General features: G+C 38.2%; 1 protein-coding gene across 1 annotated transcript; it reads left to right on the forward strand.

The window, feature by feature from the left end:
- The first annotated feature begins 20,367 nt into the window (after positions 1-20,367).
- Positions 20,368-27,739, forward strand: LOC104114940 (DNA-repair protein XRCC1). Its single transcript, XM_009625497.4, has 7 exons — positions 20,368-20,776; positions 21,338-21,526; positions 22,222-22,333; positions 24,658-24,743; positions 24,859-24,969; positions 25,292-25,378; positions 27,096-27,739. The coding sequence occupies exons 1-7, from the start codon at positions 20,597-20,599 to the stop codon at positions 27,426-27,428; spliced, it is 1,098 nt and encodes a 365-aa protein (XP_009623792.1). The 5' UTR covers positions 20,368-20,596; the 3' UTR covers positions 27,429-27,739.
- Positions 27,740-27,941: the final 202 nt, after the last annotated feature.

Genomic DNA, 27,941 nt, shown 5'->3' on the forward strand with positions numbered 1-27,941 from the left:
AAGATTCATACCCTAGTCTTCATCTAAGTGTTATGTGGTGTATTACCTATCAGATGAAAGATTCAACAGCTGGCCAAGTGAATCGGGCACATGTAGTGCACATGCCAAAGTAGAGGGCTTTTACCTTGTTGTAATAACATGTACCCATGTCTGTGTAGTGCTTGTATCTATTATTTCATGTGAGAAAAGGCCTTAGTAGTTGGGGGATGTCAACTACAAGTTATTACAACAAAGTAAACACCCTCTACTTTGGCATGTGCACTACATGTGCCCGATTCACTTGTTCAGCTGTTGGATGCCCTAAGGCTGGCATTGTGCCCAGTCTTGGTGCCTTTTGACATGGCTCTGCACCAATGCCTTGTCCGCAACCTGCTGACCATGATTTTGCCGCACACGCCTGACACTCTTGCTGCACGCACATTGCCTTAGCCGCGTTTCTGCCTTGTCTTTGTCAATACTTGTCTTACCCATACCATTGCTTGTCTTTTGCCTCACATAGCTTTGCCTTAGCTATTGAGACTTCTTGCCATCATTTCGCGTTATTTTGATTTAGCTTAGCCTGTACTTGACGCTACCACAAACATAATCGCCCGTAACTTTGTCTTTGGCGCGCATGTCGTGCCATGCCGCACCAATTTGCCCACACTGCCTTGTCAAGCCTTTTCCAAGCTTGTATTGCCTGTCTCAAGACCTTGGCCACCGCTTGCCCATCTCTCTTTTGCCTTGGTGCTAGCTCGCGCACCTTAGCTTGGCAACACTCTTGCTGCCTTGACAATGCTCTCGTTGCCAACTCAATCCCAAAGCGGCGGAGGTCTAACAAACCACCCGTACCCTTTGAAACTCGATGTCCTCATCGATTAACTCAATTTATGAGTCCTAAGGGGTTGACAATCGACTCCCCTCGGTCTCATCTCTTTGCTCTTGGAAGTTCCAGCCTCCTGCTTTCCCTTCCCCTTGTATTCGTTAGCATTGCTCTTTAGTTTCATTAGCCTCTCCCGCAGTTCGACATTACCACTGGCCATGTTCTCGAACAAGACCCCGAAATCTGCCACTGCTCGTCGTGACTCCGTCACGAACCTCGCATTACTTTGTACTGCTCCCAGTTCATAGTAGATCTCGTTCAGCTCTGATACCAGTTGTCAGAAGCGTGGTTTCTATCCGTCAAAACCTATCTGTACGGCAGCCAAGTCTCGCACTTGATTTCAGCCTATCCAACACTCGGCCAAAATTATAGTAATTGTGGACTTAGAATATTTTCTGGCAGCTTCAACGTAGTAAGCCTTAGAACTGATTTAGACAATGAATTAAAAGGCAACGGTAAATTGACAAGAACACAAGGCACAATTTACAGGAAACTCTTTTCCCAACTTTGTATTTATAACTCGAGTATACAAAGAAACTCAATTCTAAGTACTCCGCGTACAAAAGAATATCACTCTTGACCCTCAGTTTTTCTCTCAAAGACTACTCTTAGACTTAGGTGTTTTCACTCTTGAAAACACACTTAGGAAGTTTTTTCTAAGTTAAACATGCACTCAACACGTTTTTGGGCCTCTTTCAAGACTACTCTTAGTCTTGGATCTCATTCAAGACCACTCTGAGTCTTGATACTCTGTTTCAAGACCACTCTCAGTCTTGATTCTCTCTTTCAAGACCACTCTCAGTCTTGATGCTCTTCATTATGAAATGCCCCAAATATATAGATATATTGGATGTCACTGCAGATTTGAAGGGGCAACTTACAAAGGGGCAGATCAATTCTAGTGCTTTTCTCAGTCAAAGCACTAAATAAGCACTTAACCATTTAATGGGGCACTCACCCACGAAATGGCCCTCTTCAGCACTTAGCTCTATTTTGTGGAGCACTCAGCCCTCTTTGTGGAGCACTTAGCCCTTTGGTGGAACACTGGTCTAACCATCCACTGAACAAGCCTGTCACACAATATTGCTAAATCTGTCCCAACTTGTAGTTGGCATCCACCAACTACTTAGGCCTTTTCTCACACTAAATAATAGATACAAGCACTACACAGACATGGGTACAAGTTATTACAACAAGGTAAACGCCCTCTACTTTGGCATGTGCACTACATGTGCCCGATTCACTTGGTCAGTTGTTGCATGCCCTAAGGCTGGTATTGCGCTCATCCTTGGCGCCTTTTGACATTGCTCTGCACCAATGCCTTGTCCGCAACTTTCTGCCCATGATTTTTCCACACACGCCCGACACTCTTGCCGCACGCACATTGCCTTAGTCGCGTTTCTGCCTTGTCTTTGTCAATACTTGTCTTACCCATGCCATTGCTTGTCTTTTGCCTCGCATAGCTTTGCCTTAGCTATTGAGACTTCTCGCCATCATTCCGCGCTATCTTGATTTAGCTTAGCATGTACTTGGAGCTACCACAAACCGAATCGCCCGTACCTTTGTCTTTGGCGCACATGTCGTGCCATGCCGCACCAATTTGCCCACACTGCCTTGCCAAACCTTTGCCAAGCTTTTCTTGCCTATCTCAAGACCTTGGCCATCGCTTTCCTATCTCTTTTTTTCCTTGGTGCTAGCTCGCGCACCTTAGCTTGGCAACACTCTTGCTGCCTTGACAACGCTCTCGTTGCCAACTCAATCCCAATGCGGCGGAGATTGTAGCGACCTGACCGGTCGTTTTGAGCATTTACAATCCTTTCAACTATTTAAGGTCTTGCATAACTTCCTATGAGGTATTATGGCTTGTGTGAATTGTCGGCTTTGGTTTTAAGGTATTTCGGAGTTAGCTTGGAAGAATGAATTTCATGTTGGAAGCTTAAGTTGAAATAGTTGACCGGAAGTTCACTTATGTGTAAACGACCCCGGAATAGAGTTTTGATGATTCCAATAGCTCTGTATGATGATTATGGAATTAGGAGCGTGTCTGGAAAATTATTTGGAGGTTCGTAGTAGAATTAGGCTTGAAATGGCGAAAGTTGAATTTTTGGAAAGCTTGACCGGGGGTTGACTTTTAGATATCGGGGTTGGAATCTGATTTCGGAAATTGGAATAGATTCGTTATATCATTTATGACTTGTGTGCAAAATATGAGGTCAATCGGACTTGATTCGATAGGTTTCGACATCGAATGTAGAAGTTGGAAATTTCATAATAGACTAAAGTTCAAGTGAGTTCGCACAAGACTCAAATTCAAATGCGCATAACTCTCATGATACGAAGTATTATATGGTGTATTACCTATCAAATGAAAGATCTTTGAGTCTAGTTTCTAACTCTACAAACCGTTTATCATTTAGATATTTCTACAAAGAGTTATGACCAAATTACCAAAGGCTGCAAAAATTCAATTCTACGATCAATTATGTGATCGCAAAATAGTTATGCGATCGTAAAACTGCTTCTGTGACCGCAAACTCGTCGCAAAATAGACAAGTAGAGCCCAGTTCTGGGCACCGATTTTGCGATCAACTTTGCAGCCCGCATACCCATTCTGCGGTCCATTATGCGACCGCAGACCTGCTTTCGGATGGTTAATTTTTTTATTTTCATATCCCGATCCTATTTTGATAAACAGGCTTTGGGACTCATTTTGGAGAAAAAATATGATATTTTTAGAGAGAAGGGAGAGTGTTCTTGAGAGAGGAATAAGCTCAAGTGCTTTGTTCATCAAGTCCAACAAGGAAATATCACAAGATCTTCACCCAAGAGGTAAGGTTCGAACCCCTAGTCTTCAATTTTGAGTTTGGGTAAAGATGGGTGATTAAGAGTATGATTCTTCGGTGTAATACTATTATTTATACATATAAATAAGGTTTATGGAAAGATTGTTGAGTTCAAATGGGTAAAGATTGGGTTGAAAATTGTAGAAATCTTCAACGACTTTAATTGAAGATTTGAGGGTCGAGTTGATGTCAGAATTTGGTAAAATTTGTATGGTTGGACTCGTTGTTGGATGGGCCTACATATTTTTTTTAACTTTTATCGGGTTCCGAGAAGTGGGCCCTACGAGCGATTTTTGAGTTAATTTTGAATTTTATTAGAAAATTAGTATCTCATTATGGAATTAATTACAATAATTGGTATTGACTGAATCGAATTTATTGTGGCTAGATACGAGGCTTTCGGAGACCAATTCTCATGGCAAGGGCATAGCGGAATAATGAATTACACGATTTGAGGTAAGTAACAGTTATAAATCTAGTCCTGAGGGTATGAAACCCCGGATTTTGGTATCATGTGATTAGTTTGGAGGTGACGCACATGTTAGGTGACGGGCGTGTGGGCGTGCACCGAGGGGATTGTGACTTGGTCCGTCCCGGGAAACTGTAAAGTTGAATAATTTGTTGTTAGCTATATGCTCTCTATGTGTTGATAAAATTTGACTGTAAATAATGTTAGAAATCATGCTTAGGTTATGTGATAGTACTGTTGGGACCCACAGAGGTCGCGTACTCGTTGAATTGCCTGATGAATGCTATATGTACTCAGTCTCAGTTTTTACTTGCATATTTTATCTCAGTCTCTGTTATTATTATTGATACATCATATCATTGTTGTTTGGGCTAATTTCATGAATATTGAGAGCCTGAGAGACTGTAAAGATTTATGACTGAGTGAGGTCGAGGGGCTGATTGTGAGATATTGATACTATAGCACGTGAGTTGTCCGTGCAGCACGTGAGTTGGCCGTGCAAATCCTTATATTATATTATAGCATGTGAGTTGGCCGTGCGGCACATGAGTTGGTCGTGCAGATCCTTATATTATATTATAGCACGTGAGTTGGCCGTGCAGCACGTGAGTTAGCCGTGAGGATCCAGATATTTATATTATGGCACGTGAGTTATCCGTGCAGCACGTGAGTTGTCCGTGCACATTATAGCATTTGGGCTCTAGGAGCCCCTCCGGAGTCTATACACCCCCAGTGAGCGCGGGTACCCATTGAGTGTGAGTGATGAGGGATGGGAGCCCAACAAATGATGAGGGTTGGGAGCCCAGTGAGTGATTGTTGTCATGAGAGGTTGTACTTGATTTCCATTTGTTGTTGCACCTAGTTGCTATCTGTCATTGTTGTGAAATCTCTAAAAGATTTTATATACGGATTACATGAACATGAACTGTATAAAAATTGATTTGACATTAAACTGCCAGATTTGAAAGCATGTCTATTCTTTGCTGGAACTACTGAATATGAACTGTAGATGTGTAGCTCGTCACTATCTTCAGTTCTTTATTTATTATTGTTACTTACTGAGTTGATTGTACTCATACTACACCCTGCACTTCGTGTGCAGATTCAGGTGTTCCTGGTCATAGCAGGTGTTGATTCTCTCGCACAATTGACGTTTTTGGAGATTCAGAGGTAGCTGTCGTGTTTCGCTGACCTTGTCTCTTCTTCCCTATCTCCTTGTTTATTGTATTTGGTCTCAAACTATTATAGACTTGTATTCAGATTAGAAGCTTATGTACTCAGTGACACCAGGTTTTGGGAGTGGTTGTATCGAAAATTGTAGGATTTATGGATTTTATTGAAATATTATATTTTCAAAGTTAAGAGAAATTGTGGTTTATTGAGATTTTTAGCTTGCCTAGTATTGAGATCGGCGCCATCACGACGGGTAAGATTTTGGGTCATGATAAGTTGGTATCAGAGCTTTAGGTAACATAGGTCTCGCGAGTCATGAGCAGGTTTAGTAGAGTCTTGCGGATCGGTACGGAGACATCTGTACCTATCTTCGAGAGGTTGCCGAACACTTAGGAAAATTTTACTTTCTTGTATTCTATCGTGCGGAATTGTTTCGGCTTGAAACATAACTCTTTGAATTCCTTCCACGCATTCGTATACACACATGAGCGCTCGATATCAGTTGTGCATCGTCGGGTTGTGATTCCATGAACGAGGTTCAAGATGTGTGTTCTATGTTTTGGTGATGGGACAGTCTAGAGGACTTAAGACCATGTTTAGACCACAGCTTAGGCTCGGTAGCTTTAGTTGTAACCTGTACATTTGGAATCATATGTCCGGTAATGTCCCTACGAGTGGAATTTGTGGCTCGATGAGCGGTGGAATGACTTTGTGATGAGTATGATGTAACTGCGGAATGTGTTAAGATGATTTGAATGTGACGAGAAATGTTTCCTTGAAATGTAAAAGAAGGCCATTGGGTGCTTTATTTTTGTTTTGATGTGACGTACAATCTCGAGTGTGAATGTTTTGAGAGATCTTTCACGTTGTTAAATTTTGGGGCGAATTAAATTCTCGTGTCTTGTTAATGAGTTTGGACTTAGAAAGATTAAGTGATTTCATAGTAATTGTGGCTGCGAAAGGGTATAACAAGATGCCAATTTGAGACTAAGCAGGTGGGTTATCTCCTGCGCACTAATCTATGTAGGTGTGTTCCTTATGATGTGAATAGAGATTTTCTTTTCTGCCAGTGGGGGCATATATGTTGAAACTTGAATTTGAACCAAGTTGAGAAAGTTAACTTGAGTGTTAAGAGAATGAATGCGAGATTAGTGGATGATTGGGTATTTTATGGTTGGTGTGTCTTGAGCTTGAGAAGAATTTTTGTTGAACTGACTGCGGTATTAAGGCAGTAATAAAATATGGGTATTGTGAGTTATCAAGTGTATTAATCTATGGCTTTGAGCCAAGTGGGGGAGCCTCCTATTGACAATTCAATTCATGGTTATGTGTCAAATTCTTTGTTTTAGTCTGAAGTATACTTGGGAATCAGTGATGACTTACAGAGGTGGAGTTCGAGAATGACTCGAGTAAGGAGATTTCTAGATACGGGTTATATTGCACTTTATGAGTATATGAACATTGTGGGATGAGTGAATTGTTATTTGTGAATGATGTAGTGTGCACGGAGTATGAATTTGATATGTGGTAATAAGGCAAGGTTACTTATTTGAGTGTTGATTATGCTAAAGGAGTACATGTCTTTTGGCCCGTTTGGGACGGAGTAAATTAGATTTGAGCAGAGTGGATGACTATCAAGAGGGTTCTAATGGATTCAAATTGTATATGTGGAAATTGAAATTGTTTTTTTTTTTTGAATTTGTAGATCACTAAAATCAGTTACTTACATTGGATGGTATCGGGATGAGAGGTAATTCTATTTGACTATGGATTCTACATTTCAGTATAAGAAAGGAAAGAGGAACAATTTTAAATTTGCATAAGTTATTTTCAGAATGAGTGTTACAGTTGGGGTATCTATGAAGGTGCTTAAGAAGAATACAATGGCTTATATGCCTTAGGGTAGTGTAGTTTTATGTTAGGATGTCTTGTAGCGAGCTTTGGGTAAAGTGGTAGTGTTCTGACAAGGAGAAATGGCAACTTGAGAATAATCCAGAAGAAACTCGGAGAAAATAGGACAAATGTGTAACATACTGGATCAGTATGGTAATGGTATGCTCGGCTATTTTAGTTCTTAAGATGAGGTGGGGCTTTACGGGTGTTTTGTGGCAACACTCTCCAATTTGGCAACCCGTGTGGCTTGGTGGAGTTAGAAGAATTCGGTTCTAATAGCTTGGTTGTGTGCAAATGGGTTTCGAAGAGTTCTCAATGGTTTTTACCACAGTTCGAGGAGTATATTTCCTGCCGGCGTGAGGAATATGTGGCATATTGGGATTTACTCTGGGAGGAGATCAAGTGGAAGGTTTCTGATTGACCGGGTATGTATTCTGTTTGTGACTCAAAGTGATTATGAGGTTTTTTTATTCTTCACAGGATGGCATGGTAGACGCGGTGTATTGTGTGGAATTGAGATTTACTTGTACAAAGTGGCAGTTCATTCTTGAAAGGAAGATCACGAATTTTGGATAGAATGGTCAATTTCAGATAATTAGATGAATGTTATAACTTCTTGGTAATCTATGAGAAAGGTGCGCATTTCAAAATATGCATTGTGTTTTGACTTACGGATGTTCATTGGTATTGTCGTACTCACCTGGTTGATAGACTGGTGATATTCAAATTATTGCTATGTGGCACGGAAGAATTATGAAAGTATTCCTTATGGGAAGATCGTGACAAAGTATGTATTAGTCATTCTAGTGCTGGAGTTGGGATCAGTTACGGTGATTCATGTGTTTGATAAATTTGGAGACTAGGAGTTCTCAGAAGTATATTGTTTAGGGTTGCGGCCTGTTTGAGGCAAGTATTTTATTTTAACTCAGTGGAGGCACTAGTTGCGTTAATTATTTGTGATAGTTACGCGCTATAAGTGTGCATATGTGTGAGGTTTGAGCCAATGTGCGGACATCAGGGCAAGTATTTATACTCGAAAGAATGCTTAGGCTATGATATGCCTAGAGTTGACTGTTAAACTTAAATTTATAACGTTTCTCATGCTCGTACCTTTGTTGAGAACTATCTGGGCTACAATTGAGGTTACCAAGAGGCTAATGTTCCTAAATAAATGGGGTAGTTATTATTTCTGCGTTAACTTGTCGATTTGGAGTATGATAGTAGCACATGCTTACACTATGGCGTGCTATTTATACCAGTTCAGGAGCATGGGAATCTTATTTTATTATCATATACAAGTGTACTTATTTAATTGCTCATGTATGATATGCTGGGACTGGAGGCCTGTGACCATGCCGGGTGATTCATATTATTGGCACGTGAGTTGTCTGTGCCGTATGTGGGAATTTTATTTCTATAATAATTTATCTGATCTATTAATTTACTTCCTCTACAATTGTGCACATGCACTTATGGTTATCCTCTTCACGAAATTTGAGGGAGTTGGTTGTAACATTGCGATTGTGGTGGTGCTTGTGGAACTTGCAATAAAGTTCTCTTACTTGAGACATCTCCCATATTTGGGTACACGGAGTGCGCAGTGGTAGCTTGAGTTATATTGATGTGGCGTTTTTGTGAGATAGTTGCGTTTAATAAAATAAAGTCGTTGGACCTAGAATGGGTACTATCAGGCTTGATTATGGTATATTCGGGGGGATAATATTGAAAGTCGGCTTAGAAGAGGATTGTAGTTCTGGTTGGGGCAAGAGAGCTCCATGACTAGTTGATCTGATGAGTGATTATGAGTTTTTTTTATTGTTTCTTTCATCTTTGGTAGAGTATGAAGGTTTTGGAATGAGGTTCTGTTGAATGTGGGGTTTTATACTAGTACTTGGTTGGTTTGAAGTAGTTATTGTGATCAGGAATGGTGCTACGAGCGGGCGAGTTGTGTAATATGCTGGGTGATAATATCCGTGATTATAGTTATAGTTCGATGTAGCTTGTTCAGACTCATACAGTGTGTAAATGTAAGATTCGTGTCTTGAAAAGAAATTCTGAAGGGTGGGAATTAAATTCCAAGGTTTTGGGGCTAAGGTTAAATTAAGGATTTTCAGTTGTATTGTGTTGTCATACCTATGTGGAATAGGGTGACGTGGGATCAGCCCTCGGTACGTGTGTGGTAAGATGGAATAGTGATTTAAAGGCTTAGGAACAACTCTTGGCACGTTCGAGGACGAACGTATGTTTAAGCGGCGGAGATTGTAGCGACTCGACCGGTCGTTTTGAGCATTTACGCTCATTTCAAATATTTGAGGTCTTGCATAACTTCCTACGAGGTATTATGACTTGTGTGAATTGTTGGTTTTGGTTTTAAGGTATTTCGAAGTTAGCTTGGAAGAATGAATTTCATGTTGGAAGCTTAAGTTGAAATAGTTGTTCGGATATTGACTTATGTGTAAACGACCCCGGAATAGAGTTTTGATGATTTCAATAGCTCTGTATGGTGATTATGGAATTAGGAGCGTGTCCGAAAAATTATTTGAAGATCTGTAGTAGAATTAGGCTTGAAATGGCGAAAGTTGAATTTTTGGAAAGTTTGACCGGGGGGTTAACTTTTAGATATCGGGGTCGGAATCCGATTCCGGAAATTGGAATAGATTCGTTATGTCATTTATGACTTGTGTGCAAAATTTGAGGTCAATCGGACTTGATTCGATAGGTTTCGACATCGAATGTAGAAGTTGAAAATTTCATAATAGACTAAAGTTCAAGTGAGTTCGCACAATACCCAACTTTAAATGAGCATAACTCTCATGATATGAAGTGTTATATGGTATATTACCTATCAAATAAAATATCGCTGAGTCTAGTTTTTAACGCTTTAAACAGTTCGTCATTTGAACATTCCTACAAAGAGTTATGACCAAATTACCAAAGGCTAGAAAAATGCAATTCTGCGACCAATTATGCGATCGCAAAATAGTTATGCGATTGCAAAACTACTTCTGCGACCGCAAACTGGTCGCAGAATGGACCAGAAGAGCCCAGTTCTTAGCACCGATTTTACGATCAACTTTGCAGCCCGCATACCCATTCTGCGGTCCATTATGCTACCGCAGACCTGCTTTCGGATGGTTAATTTTTCTATTTTCATAACCCGATCACATTTTGATAAATAGGCTTTGGGACTCATTTTGGAGCAAAAATATGACATTTTTAGAGAGAAGGGAGAGTATTGTAGAGAGAGGAAGAAGCTCAAGTGCTTTGTTCATCAAGATCTTGTTCAAGATTTGAAATCCAACAAGGAAATATCACAAGATCTTCACCCAAGAGGTAAGGTTCTAACCCCTAGTCTTCAATTTTGAGTTTGGGTAAAGATGGGTGATTAAGAGTATAATTCTTGGGTGTAATACTATTATTTATACATATCAATAAGGTTTATGAAAAGAATGTTGAGTTCAAATGGGTAAAGATTGAGTTGAAAATGGTAGAAATCTTCAAAGACTTTAATTGAAGATTTGAGGGTCGAGTTGATATCGCAATTTGGTTGGTTGGACTCGTTGTTGGATGGGCGTCCATATTTTGTAACTTTTATCGGGTTCCAAGACGTGGGCCCCACATGCGATTTTTGAGTTAATTTTGGATTTTATTGGAAAATTAGTATCTCCTTATGGAATTAATTACAATAATTGGTATTGACTGAATCGAATTAATTATGGCTAGATACGAGGCTTTCGGAGACCAATTCTCATGGCAAGGGCATAGCGGAATAATGAATTACACGATTTGATGTAAGTAACTATTATAAATCTAGTCCTGAGGGTATGAAACCCCAGAATTTGGTATCATGTGACTATTTTGGAGGTGATGCACATGCTAGGTGACGGGCGTATGGGCGTGCACCGAGGGGATTGTGACTTGGTCTGTCCCGGAAAACTGTAAAGTTGAATAATTTGTTGTTAGCTATATGCTCTCTATGTGTTGATAAAATTTGACTATAAATCATATTAGAAATCATGCTTAGGCTATGTTATAGTACTGTTGGGACCCACAGAGGTCGCGTACTTGTTGAATTGCCTGCTAAATGCTATATGTACTCAGTCTCAGTTTTTACTTGCACATTTTATCTCAGTCTCTGTTATTATTATTGATACATCATATCATTGTTGTTTGGGCTGATTTCATGATTATTGAGAGCCTAAGAGACTGGAGAGATTTATGACTGAGTGAGGCCGAGGGCCTGATTGTGAGATATTGATACTATAACACGTGAGTTGTCCGTGCAACACGTGAGTTGGCCGTGCAGATCCTTATATTATACTATAGCATGTGAGTTGGCCGTGCAACACATGAGTTGGCCGTGCAGATCCTTATATTATACTATAGCACGTGAGTTGGCCGTGCAGCACGTGAGTTGGCCATGAGGATCCAGATATTTATATTATGGCACGTGAGTTGTCCGTGCAACACGTTAGTTGTCCGTGCACATTATAGCGTTTGGGCTGTAGGAGCCCCTCCGGAGTCTGTATACCCCCAGTGAGCGCGGGTACCCATTGAGTGTGAGTGATGAGGGCTGGGAGCCCAACGAGTGATGAGGGATGGGAGCCTAGTGAGTGATTGTTGTCCTGAGAGGTTTTACTTGATTTCCATTTGTTGTTGCACCTAGTTGCTATCTGTCATTGTTGTGAAATCTCTGAAAGATTATATATACGGATTACATGAACATGAACTGTATAAAAATTGATTTGACATTAAACTACCAGATTTGAAAGCATGTCTATTCTTTGCTGGAACTATTGAATATGAACTGTAGCTGTGTAGCTCGTCACTATCTTTAGTTCTTTATTTATTATTGTTACTTACTGAGTTGGTGTACTCATACTACACCCTGCACTTCGTGTGCAGATCCAGGTGTTTCCGGTCATAGGGGTGTTGATTCTCTCACACAGTTGACTTTTTTGGAGATTCTGAGGTAGGTGTCGTGTTTCGTAGACCTTGTATCTTCTTCCCTATCTCCTTGTTTATTATATTTGGTCTCAGACTATTATTGACTTGTATTCAGACTAGATGCTCATGTACTCAGTGACACCAAGTTTTGGGAGTGGTTGTATCGATAATTGTAGGATTTATGGATTTTATTGAAATATTATATTTTCAAACTTAAGAGAAATTATGGTTTATTGAGATTTTCGGCTTGCCTGGTATTGAGATAGACGCCATCACGACGGGTGAGATTTTAGGTCGTGACATGTTGTTCCTTGATGAATTACTTTTCAGTTCACGTTGTTAAAAAATTTGGTATTGAATTATAAAGATCGTGAATCATATTGAGGCAAAGTGCCAAATTGTGAAATATTATTCGGTTGAGTTGTTCACTCACGAACATTTTGTTAATATGTTGTGCACATTATGATCGAGTCATGGCTTCTTATTGTGGAAAATTAATGTGTTGTTGATTTCTGTGGCAAGTTATAATATTTGAGCACTTGATGTGCAATTTGTGATATGTTGTAAGATTTGAGCACTTGATGTGCAATCTGTGATATGTTGTGATATGTGATCACTTGAGGTGCAAGTTGTATTATGCTGTGATATTTGGGCACTTGAGGTGTGATTTGTGAAATATTGTGATATTGATATGCATGCGGTGAGATAAGGGTGGCTAGTAGGGGAACTACTAGAAGTCATGCAGTGATATAAGGTCAGGGTGTTAAAACGCATGCGGTGAGATAAGGGTGGCTTAAAACGCGTGGCTAGTAGGGGAACTACTAGAAGTCATATGGTGTGATAAGGGTGGCTAAAACGTGGGATGCTACTTCGAGAAAAATGATTTTTAAAGAATAATATGTGAAGGCTCCCGCGGTGATATAATGAAAGATTGTGAATTTATTTATCATTTGGGACTACGAGGCGGTACCTCGGGAGTTCCCTTTTGTTGATATTTCTCTATGGCTGCACTTGCCTTTGGTTATTTTATTTTTCCGTAAATTATAAATTCTTGTATTTTTCGTGATGTATTATTTAACTTAATATTAAGTGTTTTATATTTTTTGATGTATTGTGTTGACCTTGACTTTTTCGTACAAGACTTTGAGGATTTGTATTTTTGGGTTGTACTTGTTTTTTATGATTGAGTTGTTTTAAATAAAAGAAAATTTCTAGTATGTTTATTTTAATAAATTTTATATCCAAATCAGTAGTTTATCTAATGCTTTATTTTAATGGAAATGTCATTTTTCCTCACTCAAACGATTTCTAAAATAAACTTATCTTTTTGTTGATTTCTTATTTGATTTAAAGATTTTAACTTTACTTTATTGAAAATAAATTGATCATGTGGATCTTATATACATTGATATTTTGGTACGTGAGTTGTCCGTTCAGTTATGAAAATAATATGGGCATGAGGTGCCGGAGAAAAATATGATAATTTTATTATTGACACGTGAGTTGTCCGTATGATGGTGATAGAAATATGGGCACGAGGTGCCGTGGAGAATATGAAAGTGGGCTGAGACCAGTATTTTTTATGATTGTGAAATGAGGTGTCACATGGTGACTTTTACTTGAAAATATATTTATTTGAAAGAAGTATATTCGAAAGATAATTATTCAAAAGAAGTATATTCGAAAGATATTTATCTTAAAGAATAATATGTGAAGGATTTATATTTGAAAGACTTGAACTTATTGATTGTACTTGTATTCCTTATTCGCCTAAGCAATAATTATGACGTTCTTGTTGCCTTGTTGTTATATCACTGGTTGAGTTTGTTGTTATCATTGCTAGTTGTTTTCCAGTACTATTGTATACTGCTATATTGCATAGGTTATTTGACTAGTGAGTGTCTTGACTGTACCTCGTCTCTACTCCATTGAGGTTAGTCTTGAAACTTACTGGGTACCGACCGTGGTGTACTCATACTACACTTTTGCACATTTTTATGGATAGCCATGTATTGAAGATATCGGACTCTGACAGAGTTAGAGTGGGATCGGAAGGATTCAAGGTAGAGTTGTTTGGTCGTCGCAGTTCCTTGAAACCTTTCCATTTTATTGTACTGTTATTTATTATTCAAACAGTATTGGGTGTTCGATCCTTGAGATCATTTTATGTATTCAGTTAGAGTTCGTGACTCAATACTACCAGTCTTGGGAGGTTGTATATTCATATTTGTTCCGATGTTGGTTATGATTACTTATTTAATTCAAAAAAAATGGCTTCAAAATATAACTGAAATCGGCTTATCTAGTCTTAGAGACTAGGTGCCATCACGACGCCTGTGGTGAGATTTTGGGTCGTGATAGTTCCGGGAAGGTTTCGGGTTGATATGGACCCTTTGGTTCTTGGCTTCAAAGCCTAAGTTGATTATGTTGACCAAACTTTGACTTTTGTGAAAATGACCCCGGAACGGTATTTTTATGGCTTTGATAGGTTCGTACCGAGATTTTGAACTTGGGCATATGTACGGAATCGAATTCGAAAGTCTGTAGATTGATTTGTGTTGTTTTGCCGTAAATTTGCAATTTGAGGTTTAGAGTTTGATCGTAGGTTGACTTTTGGCTATCTGGTTCGAAATTTGTTTTGAGAATTGGAATAGGTCTGTTATGCTATTTAGAACTTGTTTGCAAAATTTGGTATCAATTGGAGTTGATTTGATAGTATTTAGACGCTTGGTTGTAATTTTAGATGTTCTTGAACTTACTTTAAAATTCATGCATTTTGGTGTCCGATTCGTAGTTCTAGGTGTTATTTTTATATTTTGATTGCGCGAGTGAGTTAGTATGATTTATTTAGACTTGTGTGAATGTTTGGTTTGGAGCTCTAAGGGCTCAGATGAGTTTCGGACGTGATTCAAAAAGATTTGAACTGAAACTGAACTTGCTGGTGTGCTGGTGCTCTGATGTCGCAATTGCGAGCACTAGCCTCACAATTGCAAACTTAGCATGGGGTCTCAGGGTGTCGCAAATTGTGATGCATGATTCACAATTGTGAAGTCTGGGCTGGGTAGATGAGTTCGCATTTGCGAACCCACTGTCGCATTTACGATGATCTACCTTGGTCTGTCAATGCCGCAATTGCGAGAAACACTACACAATTGCGAACCCAGTGTCGCAATTGCGACATCTGCACTGAATAAAAGTTAGAAAAGTCGGGATTTAGGTCTCATTTTTCATATTTTAGAACCCTAGACTCGGTAGGAGGCAATTTGGAGAGGGTATTTTCATCTACAAATATTGGGTAAGTGATTCTAATCAATTTTCAATTATATTTCATGATTATATCTTAGATTTAACATCAAATTTATGAGAATCAAAATGGAAAGTTGGGAAATTTCATCAAGTTTTTATGAAAAATGAAGAATTGAAATTTGAAACTCGATTTGGACTCGGATTTGAAAACAAATCTTATATATGGACTCGTGGGGTTATGCGTAATCGAAATCTACCCTTGGACCGGGGCTTTGACCGGACGAGCTCGGGATTGACTTTTGTTTATTTTTTGGGAAATGGGTAAAGATCATAGCTTTATCTATTATAATTGATTTCTCTTGGATTGTTTGATGTTGCTAGGTCAATTTTGATTAGACTTGAGCCGTGTGGAGGCCAGTTTTAAGGGAAAAACTCTATATTTGAGGGTTGAGTTGGCCTAGTTGAGGTAAGTATCTTGCCTAACTTTGTGTTCCTTAGGATTTGGGTAGATTTTGTTATTTGTGTTATGTGAAATCGTGTACGCAAGGCGACAAAAGAATACACGGGCTACATATGGTATTTGACCGATTTAAGCCAGTTAGACTCCTCTAGAAAGCAAGCTATTATATTGTTAATGCTAAACTTGTAACGACTCGGCCGGTCGTTTTGAGTATTATAACCCCGTTCCCCCATTTACTGCTCCATTTGTGCTTTATAGCTATATTATGACCTATCAGATTAGTTAGTACAAGTCCGGAGAGATTTCGGAATGAATTGAGACACCTAGTCTCGTAATTGAAAACTTAAGTTGGAAAAATTAACCGGGTGTTGACTTATGTGTAAACGACCTCAGATTTGAATTCTGATGATTCCAAAAGCTCTGTATGGTGATTTTGAACTTAGGAGCTTGACCGAAAAATTATTTAGAGGTCCGTAGTAGAATTAGTCTTGAAATGGCAAAAATTGAATTTTTGGAAAGTTTGACCGGGGTTGACTTTTTGATATTGGGGTCGAAATTCGATTTTGGAAATTAAAATAGGCCCGTAATGTGAAATGTGACTTGTGTGTAAAATTTGAAGTCATTGTGGATTGATTTGATGTGTTTCAGCACAAGATATAGAATTTAAAAGTTCAAAGTTCATAGATTTTTTATTTGAGGTGCGATTCATCGTTTTGATGTTGTTTGATGTTATTTGAGGCCTCGAGTAGGTCTGTGATATGTTTTAGGACTTGTTGGTGTATTTGGTTGAGGTTCCGGGGGCCTCGGTTGAGTTTCAGATGGTTAACTGATCAAATTCAGACTTAAGAAAAATGCTAGAACTGTTGCCTCTGATGTGATCGCACCTGCGAGGGTCTTGGCCGCAGGTGCAATGATGCAGGTGCGGTGGGGTTGGCGCAGATGCGGGACTGGGGCTGGCCTGGGGTCTTCGCATGTGCGGTGATTTTGCGCAGAAGCGCAACCGCAAATGCGGTTCTAAGCATCGCAGAAGCAGAGGCTCGCTGGGTAAGTGAGGTCCGCAGAAGCGCAATTCCTTCCGCAAAAGCGGATACTCAAGTGCGAGCCCAACACCGCAGGTGCGGAAATGCCTGGGCAGTATTGAAAATGAGGGTTTTCGAGATTTTTCTCATTTTGGACATTTGGGAGCTTGGTTTAGGCGACTTTGGAGAGGAAGTTTTTCACACAACTTGGGGTAAGTGTTATTGACTCCCTTGTGATTATATTCCATGGATATATCTTCATTTTTAGCAATTGTTTGATGAATTTAAAGAGAAAATTGGGTGTGTTGGCTTAAAGTTCATAATATGAATTTTTGAGTTTTGAACATCGATTTGGAGTCAGAATTGAGTGAAGCTAGTATGGTTGAACTTGTAATTAGATGGGTTGTCGGATTTTGTGAGTTTCGTCGGATTCCGAGACGTGTGCCCCACGGGCGATTTTTGGAGTGTAATTTCGGATTTTGTGGAAAAATATTAGTATTTTGTTATGAAATTAATTCCTATAATTATGTGGACTGAATCAAATTAATTGTGACTAAATTCGAGCCGTTTAGGAGTTGATACGCATAATGGAATTTCTGGAGCATTTTTGACCTTGCTTGGAATTGGATTCGTCTTGTTCGAGGTAAGTAACTCTTCTAATCTTGTAGCTGAGGGTATGAGCCCTGAATATACGTATTATGTGAATTGTTTGGAGGTGACACACATGCTAGGTGACTGGCGTGTGGGCGTGCACCATAGAAATTGTGACATAATTGTTCTGTGGAATTTTGTAGTCAAATAATCTTGGCATTTTTCATGCAGTTTTATGTGTTAAAGAAATTGAGCTGAGAATCATATTAAAAATCATGTTGAGGCTATGTGCTAGTATTATTGGGACCCACAGAGGTCATATTATTGTGAATTATTTATTTTAAATTAAAAATTTATACTCAGTCATATTCATTTCATTGCATATTATATCTCAGTCTATGTTATTATTTATTGATACATCATATCATCATTTTCGGGCTATTTTCATGACATTGTGAGCCCATGAGAGAGAGACTGGAGAGATTGATGACTGAGGGAGGCCGAGAGCCTGACTGTGAGTATATTATTATGTGGATCGGGGTTGTCCACCTGCAGCATGCCATATTGACTTATATATATATATATTATTATTATTATGTGGATCGGGGCTGCCCGCCTGCAGCATGCCTTATAGGCTTTATATAGCGCTTGGGCTGAAGGAGCCCCTCTGGAGTCTGCACACACACCCAGTGAGCGCGGTTGATATTATTGAGGGATGGATCTTCCCTGGACATAGATCTTGTCCGAAGTATTATATACTTGGAGATGGATCTTCTCCGCGGGTTGGATTGGCCCTACTCAGTATTGGGTGACTGATGATTAGTTGATGTGTATATTCCGGGATGGATCTTCCCTGGGCCGGATTGGCCATATACAGTATCGAGTGATTGGGCATGATGAAAGGAATATGTGAGAGAGTGAGATTGAGTACTCTGAGAGTGTGAGTACATGAGTTCATCTCTGAGATACATTGCTTTGACATGCACACATGACATTCATGCATAGAGATATATTTTCCACATGTTGTATCGTATCACATCATTCATGATTTCTCACACATGTTGACAGATGGGCATAGTGATGCATTTGTTTTACACTGGTTATCTGGAAAGAAAATAAAATATCTTATTTATCATGGAAAGGATTTTGGAAAAATTATTGTTTTCAAACTTATTCATATTTTTTGGCAACTCCGTTAAACGAATTGGATTTTCATTGATGTACTTGAAAGGCAGAACTATTTTCAAAAATCATATTTTTGTTGAGCATTTTGATTGTTGAATTACTTCTGGTATTACTTGTTTTATGTTATTATGAACTATCGTTGGTTATTGAAGTTGGGACCCGACCTTGGTACAAGCTCGTCACTACTTTCAACCTAAGGTTAGGTTTGTTACTTATTGAGTACATGGGGTCGGTTGTACTCATACTACACTTCTGCACCTTGCATGCAGATATTGGCCGTTGATGTTGCTGCGTTCGTTGGGAGGTGGATCTGAAGATGTACATGCGTTCCGGTTGTAGCTGTCTCTTGTTCATGGTAGCCTTAGATTCATAGAACTCTGTTTATGTACTTTTCAAACAGATGATGTATTACTTCATATCAGCTTTGTATACTCTATTCTTAGAAGCTCATGATTTGTACTACCAGTTCTTGGGGAAATGTATTAGTTATATATATATATATATATATATATATATATATATATATATATTCTTTTAATTAATTGCCTTATTAATTTTATTGGAATTGGATAGTTGGTAATTGACTTACCTAGTGGATTGGGTTATGTGTCATAACGACTAGTTGGATTTTGGATCGTGACAAAACCGAAGAGAGAAAAAATGAACATATTGCTCGTTGTCATAGTGCCATGTACTAGGGATGAACCCGTGGGTTCTTCACATGTCCACCTGGCGTCACAAAAGAGTATTAGGTTGTTGGGGCTAAAATGATGGAGTTCAAACACGCAAGCTGATGGTACTCCCAAGAGGAAGCACAAATTAAACAAAAAATACATTAGTGCCCCCTAAATGCTAAGCAAATATGTCGTCTAGGTGTCCGTTAACTCTCCCTTATTAGATAATAGAATTTCTAGTATATCTAATTTAGACATAGTGTAGCATTAAGCTAGGGGTGTTCTGGTTCGGTTTGGGTTTTCCCTAAAAAGAAACCAAATCAAGTAAGTCGGTTTTTTAAATATTGGAACCAAACCAATTAAGTCGATTTTTTATCGATATCGATTTTTGTCAATTTTTTGGTTTTTTCGGTTATTTATTGGTTTTTTCTTAAATACGAGACATACACTACCAAACGCATATTTCGGCGACTACATTTTCAACGTAACGCTATCAAACCAATTGTTTTATGAGAAATCTATCATTTACCAAGATATATTGATGATAATTGACTCAAATAATGATGAATAATTTAAGTACTCAATTAAAAATCGATTATTTTTAACATGAAACAAATTCTTGTACTTAGCAAAAGAAAACTACCAACCAAACTAGAAGGCATAAAATAAGATTATTATAATAGCAAAGAACCAGACTAAAAATACAAATGATTAATATGTACCATAAAATTTTAGAAACTTTATATATATATATATATATAGGTGTAATAATAAATTTAAATAGCTACTTTTATAGTCGGTTTGGTTCAGTTTTTTCGGTTATTTTTTAATTAAAACTAAAACCAAACCAAATTTGATCGGATTTTAAAATTTAAAACCAAAACCAAACCAAACCTAAAAAGTATTATTTTTTTTTGTCGATTTGGTTCGATTTTTCGGATTTTTATGAACACCGGTACATTAAGCCATCAAATAAATACGAGTAAAAATCCAATACCAATTTTTGTAGGAGAGAAGCTAAATGATGCTATAGAGAATATATTAGTACACCATAAAATGAAGTAAATATACTAAAAAAAATCAATCAAATTGCTGATATCGTCAAAGTGATTACTCTTTCTCAATATGCCCTAAATTTTATAGGTTCTTCAGCAATAGTATCAGTGTAAATGTAAATAAGCGTTTTTCAGTCTGAAATTGGGTGGATATCGATCGATAAGCGTGCCGTTCGAAAATGTCTGCGTCAAAGAAAGACCAAACAAACGACGGTGGCAAGAATGGGAGGAAACGTAATCTTCCTTCATGGATGAGTTCAAGACAAGCCTCAAGTGGTTCAGGTCAGAGTAACGAAGCCGAAAATGAAGCAAAAATTTCTACCTCGACTTCGAGTGGTTCAAATTTCTCAAAACTTATGGTAAATTTATGAGTTTTCCCAAATCGTAGCTGTGTTTGTTATGTTACGGGCCAAATGGAGCGGAATGAGTTATATAATCAGCACTAACTAATTTTTAGCTGTTTTTGTAATGTAATTGGCCGAATGGAGAAGAATAAATATTGGGGATTCAAGTAGTAGACTTGTACTGATTTTTGTTCTGTTTGTTTTAAAATGGGTTAAATAGAGCAGAATGAATACCTACGATTTATATTGGACACAAGCTAATTTTAGCTGCATTTGTTATGAAATGGGTAGGATAGAGTAGAAAGAATATAGAGTGCTCATTGTCCGACCACTAACTAGTTTTAGCCGGGGTTGACATGAAATGTGTTAAATAGCACAGAATGAATATATAGGACTCACATAGTTGAACCTAGTTAATTTTAGCTTCGTTTGTATCAAAATGTGGTGAATGGAGTGGAATTTAATACTCAGCATTTCATATAGTCGGCCCTACTAATTTGGGAATAGTTGACTGATTGAGCTCGTTTGTTGTTTCATTTAAATTTTGACGACTATTCCATATTTTGAATGCTGCAGGAAGGGGTTGTATTTGTGCTATCAGGTTTTGTCAATCCCGAGCGTGGTACATTAAGATCCCAGGCTTTAGAAATGGGAGCCAAGTATGAACCTGATTGGAACTCGGGTTGCACACTCTTGATCTGTGCATTTCCCAATACACCAAAGTTTCGGCAAGTTGAAGCAGATAATGGAACAATTGTATCAAAGGTCTACCTCTTTCCTTTTAAGTGTATAAATGACTTGATTTCCTGCAAGTCCATTATGGCAAAGAGGCTGATGTCCTAAGAGATAGTGATGCACCAAGTAATACGTGTTTCAACGAAGAAATGCTGCTTTGTTGGCTTCAATTTTGTCATTTTGTTTGAAATAGAACTATATGCTTGCTCCTGTTCTCATGGAAAAATTTTTATGCCAATTTCCTTCTGCTTTCTATGCTGTTACCTTCTCAAAAATATTATTTTGTGTGATCCTTTCTATTTTATTAATGCTATTTCCTCCGCAGAAAATGATACTTCAATCTGTATATGAACATGAGAGTGTTTTAGACCTATATGTGGATCTTACTCTTTTGGTATTTCTGTAATATCAAGGGATAACTTACTTGAGAGAAAAATCCTGATAGAAGTATTTGTTTCTTTTTTGTTGCGACTTCCTTCTGTTTTATTCATCTTTTGTTTTCTTTATTTTTTTTTTGGGCAGGGGGTGCTTTGCGCTGTATGTGGAAGTATTAGGCATCCACATGACATGAAAATGAGGGATTAACAGTGGGTGTTATTTTGTTCAAATTGGTTCACGTTGAGAACCTTCTTTATGTGGGGACATGGGGTTACTATTGGAATTTAATTTTTCTTCTACAAACTATGCTCTCTCTAAGTCTGAAGGTTTTTGCTTGTTTTGTGTAGGAGTGGATAACAGAGTGTTACAAAGAACAAAAACTTGTTGAAATTGAAACTTACCTTATGCATGCTGGCAAACCATGGAGGTGTCAGAGTGTCTCTCATGAATCCAGCCAAGGTTACCTCTCTCCGTCTTTGTCTATCCTCCTCTCCCCCATCCCACCCCACCCCAAACACGCAGACTATTTGTGTTTTAAACAAGGATGGGACCCATTGAACTCAATATAGTGAATGATACTTCTAGCTAACCCATGTTTCAGTCATAATAGAGATAGGGTAGAACATTTGTCAATGCTGAAAATTGCCTAGACAAGTGCAAGAGACACCTGAGATGAATTTAAATGGGGAATATGGTTAGTAAGGAACTGAGGATTCATATAGCGGACCCCTACTTGCTTGAGACTGAGGCTTGTTAAGCGCAAGAGACTATGTCTGAGTCCACCCTGTCCGCAGTTAACTTATGGTTCCCCCCCCCCCCCCCCCCCTCAAGAAGAAAATAGAAAGAGAAAAATAAGAAATATCTTAAATCCTTCTCCCCTTCCTCCTATAAAAGTTTGATTAACTTTTAAAGTGTGGCTCCATTATTGAGCCCATCAACTTATTTAGATTAGGGTGCAATCAGCATAGATACTTCTGATTATGTCATTGGTTACCCTCTTTCTTTTCATAAACATCTCAAGGATTATGTCATCGGTGTACTAATGTACTTTGTATAAAACCACTAAATAAATAAATAAACACACGCACACAAACACGATATATATATATATATATATATGATGCTCTAATTAGTAACGGAATATGATGCTCTAATTAGTAACTACCAGCAAAATTTCGAGTCTTACCTCCCAACCAACAGAAACCCAAATGCCGGTGACCCAAATAGCAACCGTCCAATTGTCTGAACAAGCACGTGTGCACCGCACGAGCCAACTCAACCACTTTGTTGGTGATGGAAACTCTGTCACGTGCCACCAACTTCAACGACCTCTCTTGCTAGCTATCACTTAACCAGACTTGAATAGGCTCCTCTGTCATTCTAGATATATATATATATATATTTGGTGTGTGTGTGTGTGTGCGTATAGATATGTATATTTTGAGGCATCTACATGCACATCAAAGTACCTATTTACGATTTCTTTCGTGTTTTATTTTGAAGTATTGTTTTGCAGCTTTGCTAAATGAATCTAGCATGCTGCTATTTTTCTTTGAGTCTAGGCATGCTCATTTGGTGTCTGCACCGCGCTGACACAAGTACTCTGGATACATGTCTAGAGAGGTAGTCAGTATTGTAGCTTTTGGAATTAGAAGGTTAACAAAAAAAATCACACTGCAACAAAATTTACCAATAACCTGATGGTGATGGTGAGTGATTAATCCATGAGTGGCTTTTTAATGTCTAGATTTTCCAACTTCAGTGAATTGTTTAAGTTTTAGGCTTATGAAATTTGTCTCTGGGGTTTGTGTTTCTTTTCAATGAACATGTAATGTCGAAGTACCCATTCAAAAAAGAAATGTAATGGATAAGTGAAACTTAGAATTATCTAATACAGCCTAATATATCTCCTCACTCATGCTTTTGGAATTCCTGCTGTTTTAATCCATGCTTGATGTCAACTGATAACAAGATGCATTGCTTGCGCTCCCCAATTGTTTATCTCCTTCCAAGCATGCATGGTTTTTTCATGATTTGAATATCTTATTATCCAACAAGTGACTATCCTTAAATTTTGGACTGTTTTGAGAGACTTGCTTAGGCAATGTTATTCAATTGGTCCACATGAAGCTACTGCTAATTTAGATAAAGAAAATGAAAGGTATCTTAATTTTTAAGTGGCCAACCTATATAGGACATACAAATGTAGGGAGAAACATGTAACTTCAAATGAGAAAAGATGGTCGAGTTAAAGTACCTAAGGCTTCCCTAGTTTTTAAGGGTAAGAAGGGGTAGAGAAAATACTCGAGCTAGTGTTCAAATGCCAGGCGCTATGGTGCTGAAAAAAACTATCCCATACTTCGGGGAAAAGCTTAAATGACCTTAGGCCAAGAGGGTACTTGTACCTAAAATTGACACGGGTAGTGATAGAGTATCTAGGGACCCGGGACATCTCTCTCTAAGCAACTTAGAAAAATTAGCGCCTTAAACTTTTGGAGAAGGGGTGCCTCCTCATGCAGTGACCATGCCTGGGTGGCTTCATACCAAAATTCAGGTCTCCGCAAAGTCGTAAAATAATATGGGGCCTGATGACTATCCAGTGCCGGAAGGTCAAGGAAGTTGGTGACCTGATGACAAAGGAGTCATGGGACAAAGTACTAATTTATTTTCATTCTTTTTAATAGAAACTTTCTTTTTCTCTGTTTCTGAAAGAAGAGAGATTTTTCTTTAGCCTATTTTCCATTTGTCTATATTCCATAACCGACCCATCTTGGACCTTGCAGATCAAAAACCATCCACATCTAGAAAATCTCATAAAAGAGAAAAAAAAAGTTCACCTTTTAAGACAACTACTACTCCTTCATCTGAGGTACTTATTTTTTACTTGTCTGTAATTACACAGGTTCACCGAATATATAGATTTGAAATTATGTATCAACTCTCCAGAACTTGTTTTTGTTATTCACATTATCTTATTGTGACAGGCGGTACGTTGTGATGAGGTAAAAGATGGGTTTTCTCCTTCTAAAGTGAAAAAATGGGCTATAGATGATCTTAATCGAATCATATCATGGCTGGAGAATCAAGATGAAAGGGTAAAGTGATGTATCTAATTTTTTGGAATCAGATGTTGGCTTGCGCTTGAGTGTTCTCAATCTGACTGGTCATCTTCATTTAAGCATGAAATAGCTTTGTGTTCTGTCTTATTAAAAAGAAAACAAAACAAAAAGGAGTTCTGTCAAAGAATAGGTCAGAATTTTGTTACTTCTTTTTTTGGGTGGGAGCAGGGAGGAGAGAAGGTGAGAAATGCATTGGTGGAATTGAGTCGAGTGTCTGAATGAATACTTAATCCTGCATAATTGTATGTAGTTGTTTATCACAAGCTCTCTTACTCCATCAAATTTGATTTTGATACAGCCAGAGCCCAGTGAAATGAAGAAAATAGCTGCTGAGGGAATTCTAACCTGTTTACAGGACGCCATAGATTCTCTCAAGCAAGGGCAGGTAAATCGTTTTTTGCAAGAATTCTCCACTTTTTTTTTCTATTGAATGTTTGTTTTATACTGAATAAGAATTATGTTGCTGGTCTCTTACTTGTCATTTTGGATATCCTTAGTAATCTATATGACCCACCGGAAAAAGCTTCTAGGACGATAGTAACTCTGTTATCAACTTTACCATTTGCTGTTAAATTTGTTTCCCTTGTCACCATTTGAAACTGCTATAGTTTTGCCTCAGGAGTTCCTTCTTGCCAATTTTGTGGTAACATATTCAGTTGCTATAAATTATTTAGCACCATTGGTGTTGGACTCTTTGTTCTTATAGCTGAACCCAATTGGTTTGGGAGTTATGCTTAGTTGATTATTAATGTTGGACTGTTTGCACATATTAGTTATTGCCATGGATGATAAAGTAAGTAGTATTTTATGTTTGACCCAAACTAGTTACCGCTGGTGATAGTTATTTTATGAAGAAAATAGTTAGCACTCTACACCAAATAGTTAGATTGCAAATTTTTATCTAATTAATTTTTTGTTAGATTTTACCGTACTATATTATTGAAGAGCATTTTCATGATAGAATTTCGTTTATTAAGTAATTTGTCATGCCATCAAGAAATTTTATTTTCTGAGCTATGTTGCTCGGACTATCCGAAAATGTCGCCGGGTGCGTGTCGGATCCTGCAAAATACACTACTTTTGGAGGAAGGTTGTGAGAGTGATGGCAGTCAATTCTTCAATCTCAAGTACATTAAATACCTGTAAATGTGGTGGTGGTAACCAGCAAATGTCGTGTGTATAGTCAGGGTGAACATTAGATGTTGTGGCTATCATGGAGGCACGTTAGGATTATAGGTGGTTTACTAGGGTGGTATTGGTGATGGTTGGCAGTGTAGAGGGGTGTGTAATGATAAGCAACTGGGAATGGTGTTAAACGATGGCAAAAGACTGCTGGTTTCCAAGCAAGTGTTTGTAGAAGTTGGAGCTCTGGCACAGCTACAGAGAGCTGAATGAGCAAATTACCTTAGTTACATCTTGTAGCAGACTTGATTTTGAGCATACAGACATAGGTTTTTGTGCTTACTTGGAGTTTGAGTCCCATCAAGTGAGAACATTAAGCATAATGCTTGAATATTAGTTTTCATATTAAGTGAAAAACTTCAACAGGGAACAGATATTCTGACTGATGATTGACCAAGGCGATGCGATGAACCCATTGAAAAACTTTTTATGGCTGTGCCGTTGCCCTTATAAAAAGATGGCTGTGCCATTGGAGAGAATTTTAATTGTTCTTTTGAAAGAGTAAGCAGTCATTGTTAGGGCTAGAAGTGTTTGATTTGGATTTGAAGTTGAATTGTGTGTCCTAGGAAATGGAGGGTAGGTTGTCGATTTATTTGCTCGTCCTATTCTTTGAATATTGTGCTTCCTGTGGAGAAACTTCATCATGGTTTTGGTCCTTGAATGTTGTAAGAATTTTAGCTGTATTCATGTTAATTTTCCGGTACAAACTTGCTGGAAATTTTGTTATAAGATTTGTAATAGAATAGTTATACAGATAAATTCAAGTTGTATAGATAAAAAAGAAAAAAATTGATTACTGAAATGAAAGGTTTTGGCATTAGTTGCATTACTCCAGTCTCCAGATTTTGATAATGTGTCCGACTCATCCTCCATTTAATCTCTGTTTTTTGCTGCTTGGTCGTCATTATTCAACTCTGTAGGATATTCGCCAAATAACTGAGCAGTGGGCATGTGTCCCTCGGGCAGTTGAGGAGCTGGCAAAGTTTGATAGTAGTTCTGCTGGTTCAGCTAAACCACACAAGGATCTTTGCAGACAAGCTGTGACCTGTAAACAGATCTATGAGCTGGAGTACAGAAATAGAGAAGATGATGAACTTTTGAAGATAAAAGAGCAGAGTGCTCGTGTAAGCAGAAAAGCTGGTGATGTTGCCAATGATGTTGCAGCATATGACAGTGATGATACCATTGAGATGACGGAAGAGGAAATTGACCAAGCTTATAATGCTGTGGCATCTACCATTATAAAACACTAGGTGAGCTTGAAAATGGGAGGTAGAGTAGGCGTATATCTGCTTAACCTAATTTTTCAATTCCGCTCCTCATTATTGGTTGTTTTCTTTCTTTTGTATTTTGAGCGAGTATCAAGATCCAAGAGTGTCATCTGTAACCTGTTGTAGATAGTACAAAAACTCAATTACTTTAGGAGGGTATGTTGCTCAACCTACCAACTGGCTTAACAGACTTTTTTTTCCTCTTTCAGTGTTCACTTTGTTAAGTTAATTGCTTGAATCTTTTTTCCATCGTGAAATTCCAGACTATATAAAATTCCCTCGTTTTCTTTTCTCCTGCTCGTGTATCATATTGCTCCCCGCTTGTTGCAGATTCATGTGGCATATTTACTTATATACAAGCAGGATATCTCCGTCTCTATGCATTAGTAAAAAACCTGAGAAAAGCCGATTGTGATTGCTTACTCTTGGTGTTTCACCAAACGAAATAAAATTTAATCATGGTTAACTGATAGGTTTTTATGTAAAGAGAAATTT

Source organism: Nicotiana tomentosiformis, chromosome 6 (assembly GCF_000390325.3).
Source record: "Nicotiana tomentosiformis chromosome 6, ASM39032v3, whole genome shotgun sequence".
In the NCBI taxonomy this organism is placed as follows: Eukaryota; Viridiplantae; Streptophyta; class Magnoliopsida; order Solanales; family Solanaceae; genus Nicotiana; species Nicotiana tomentosiformis.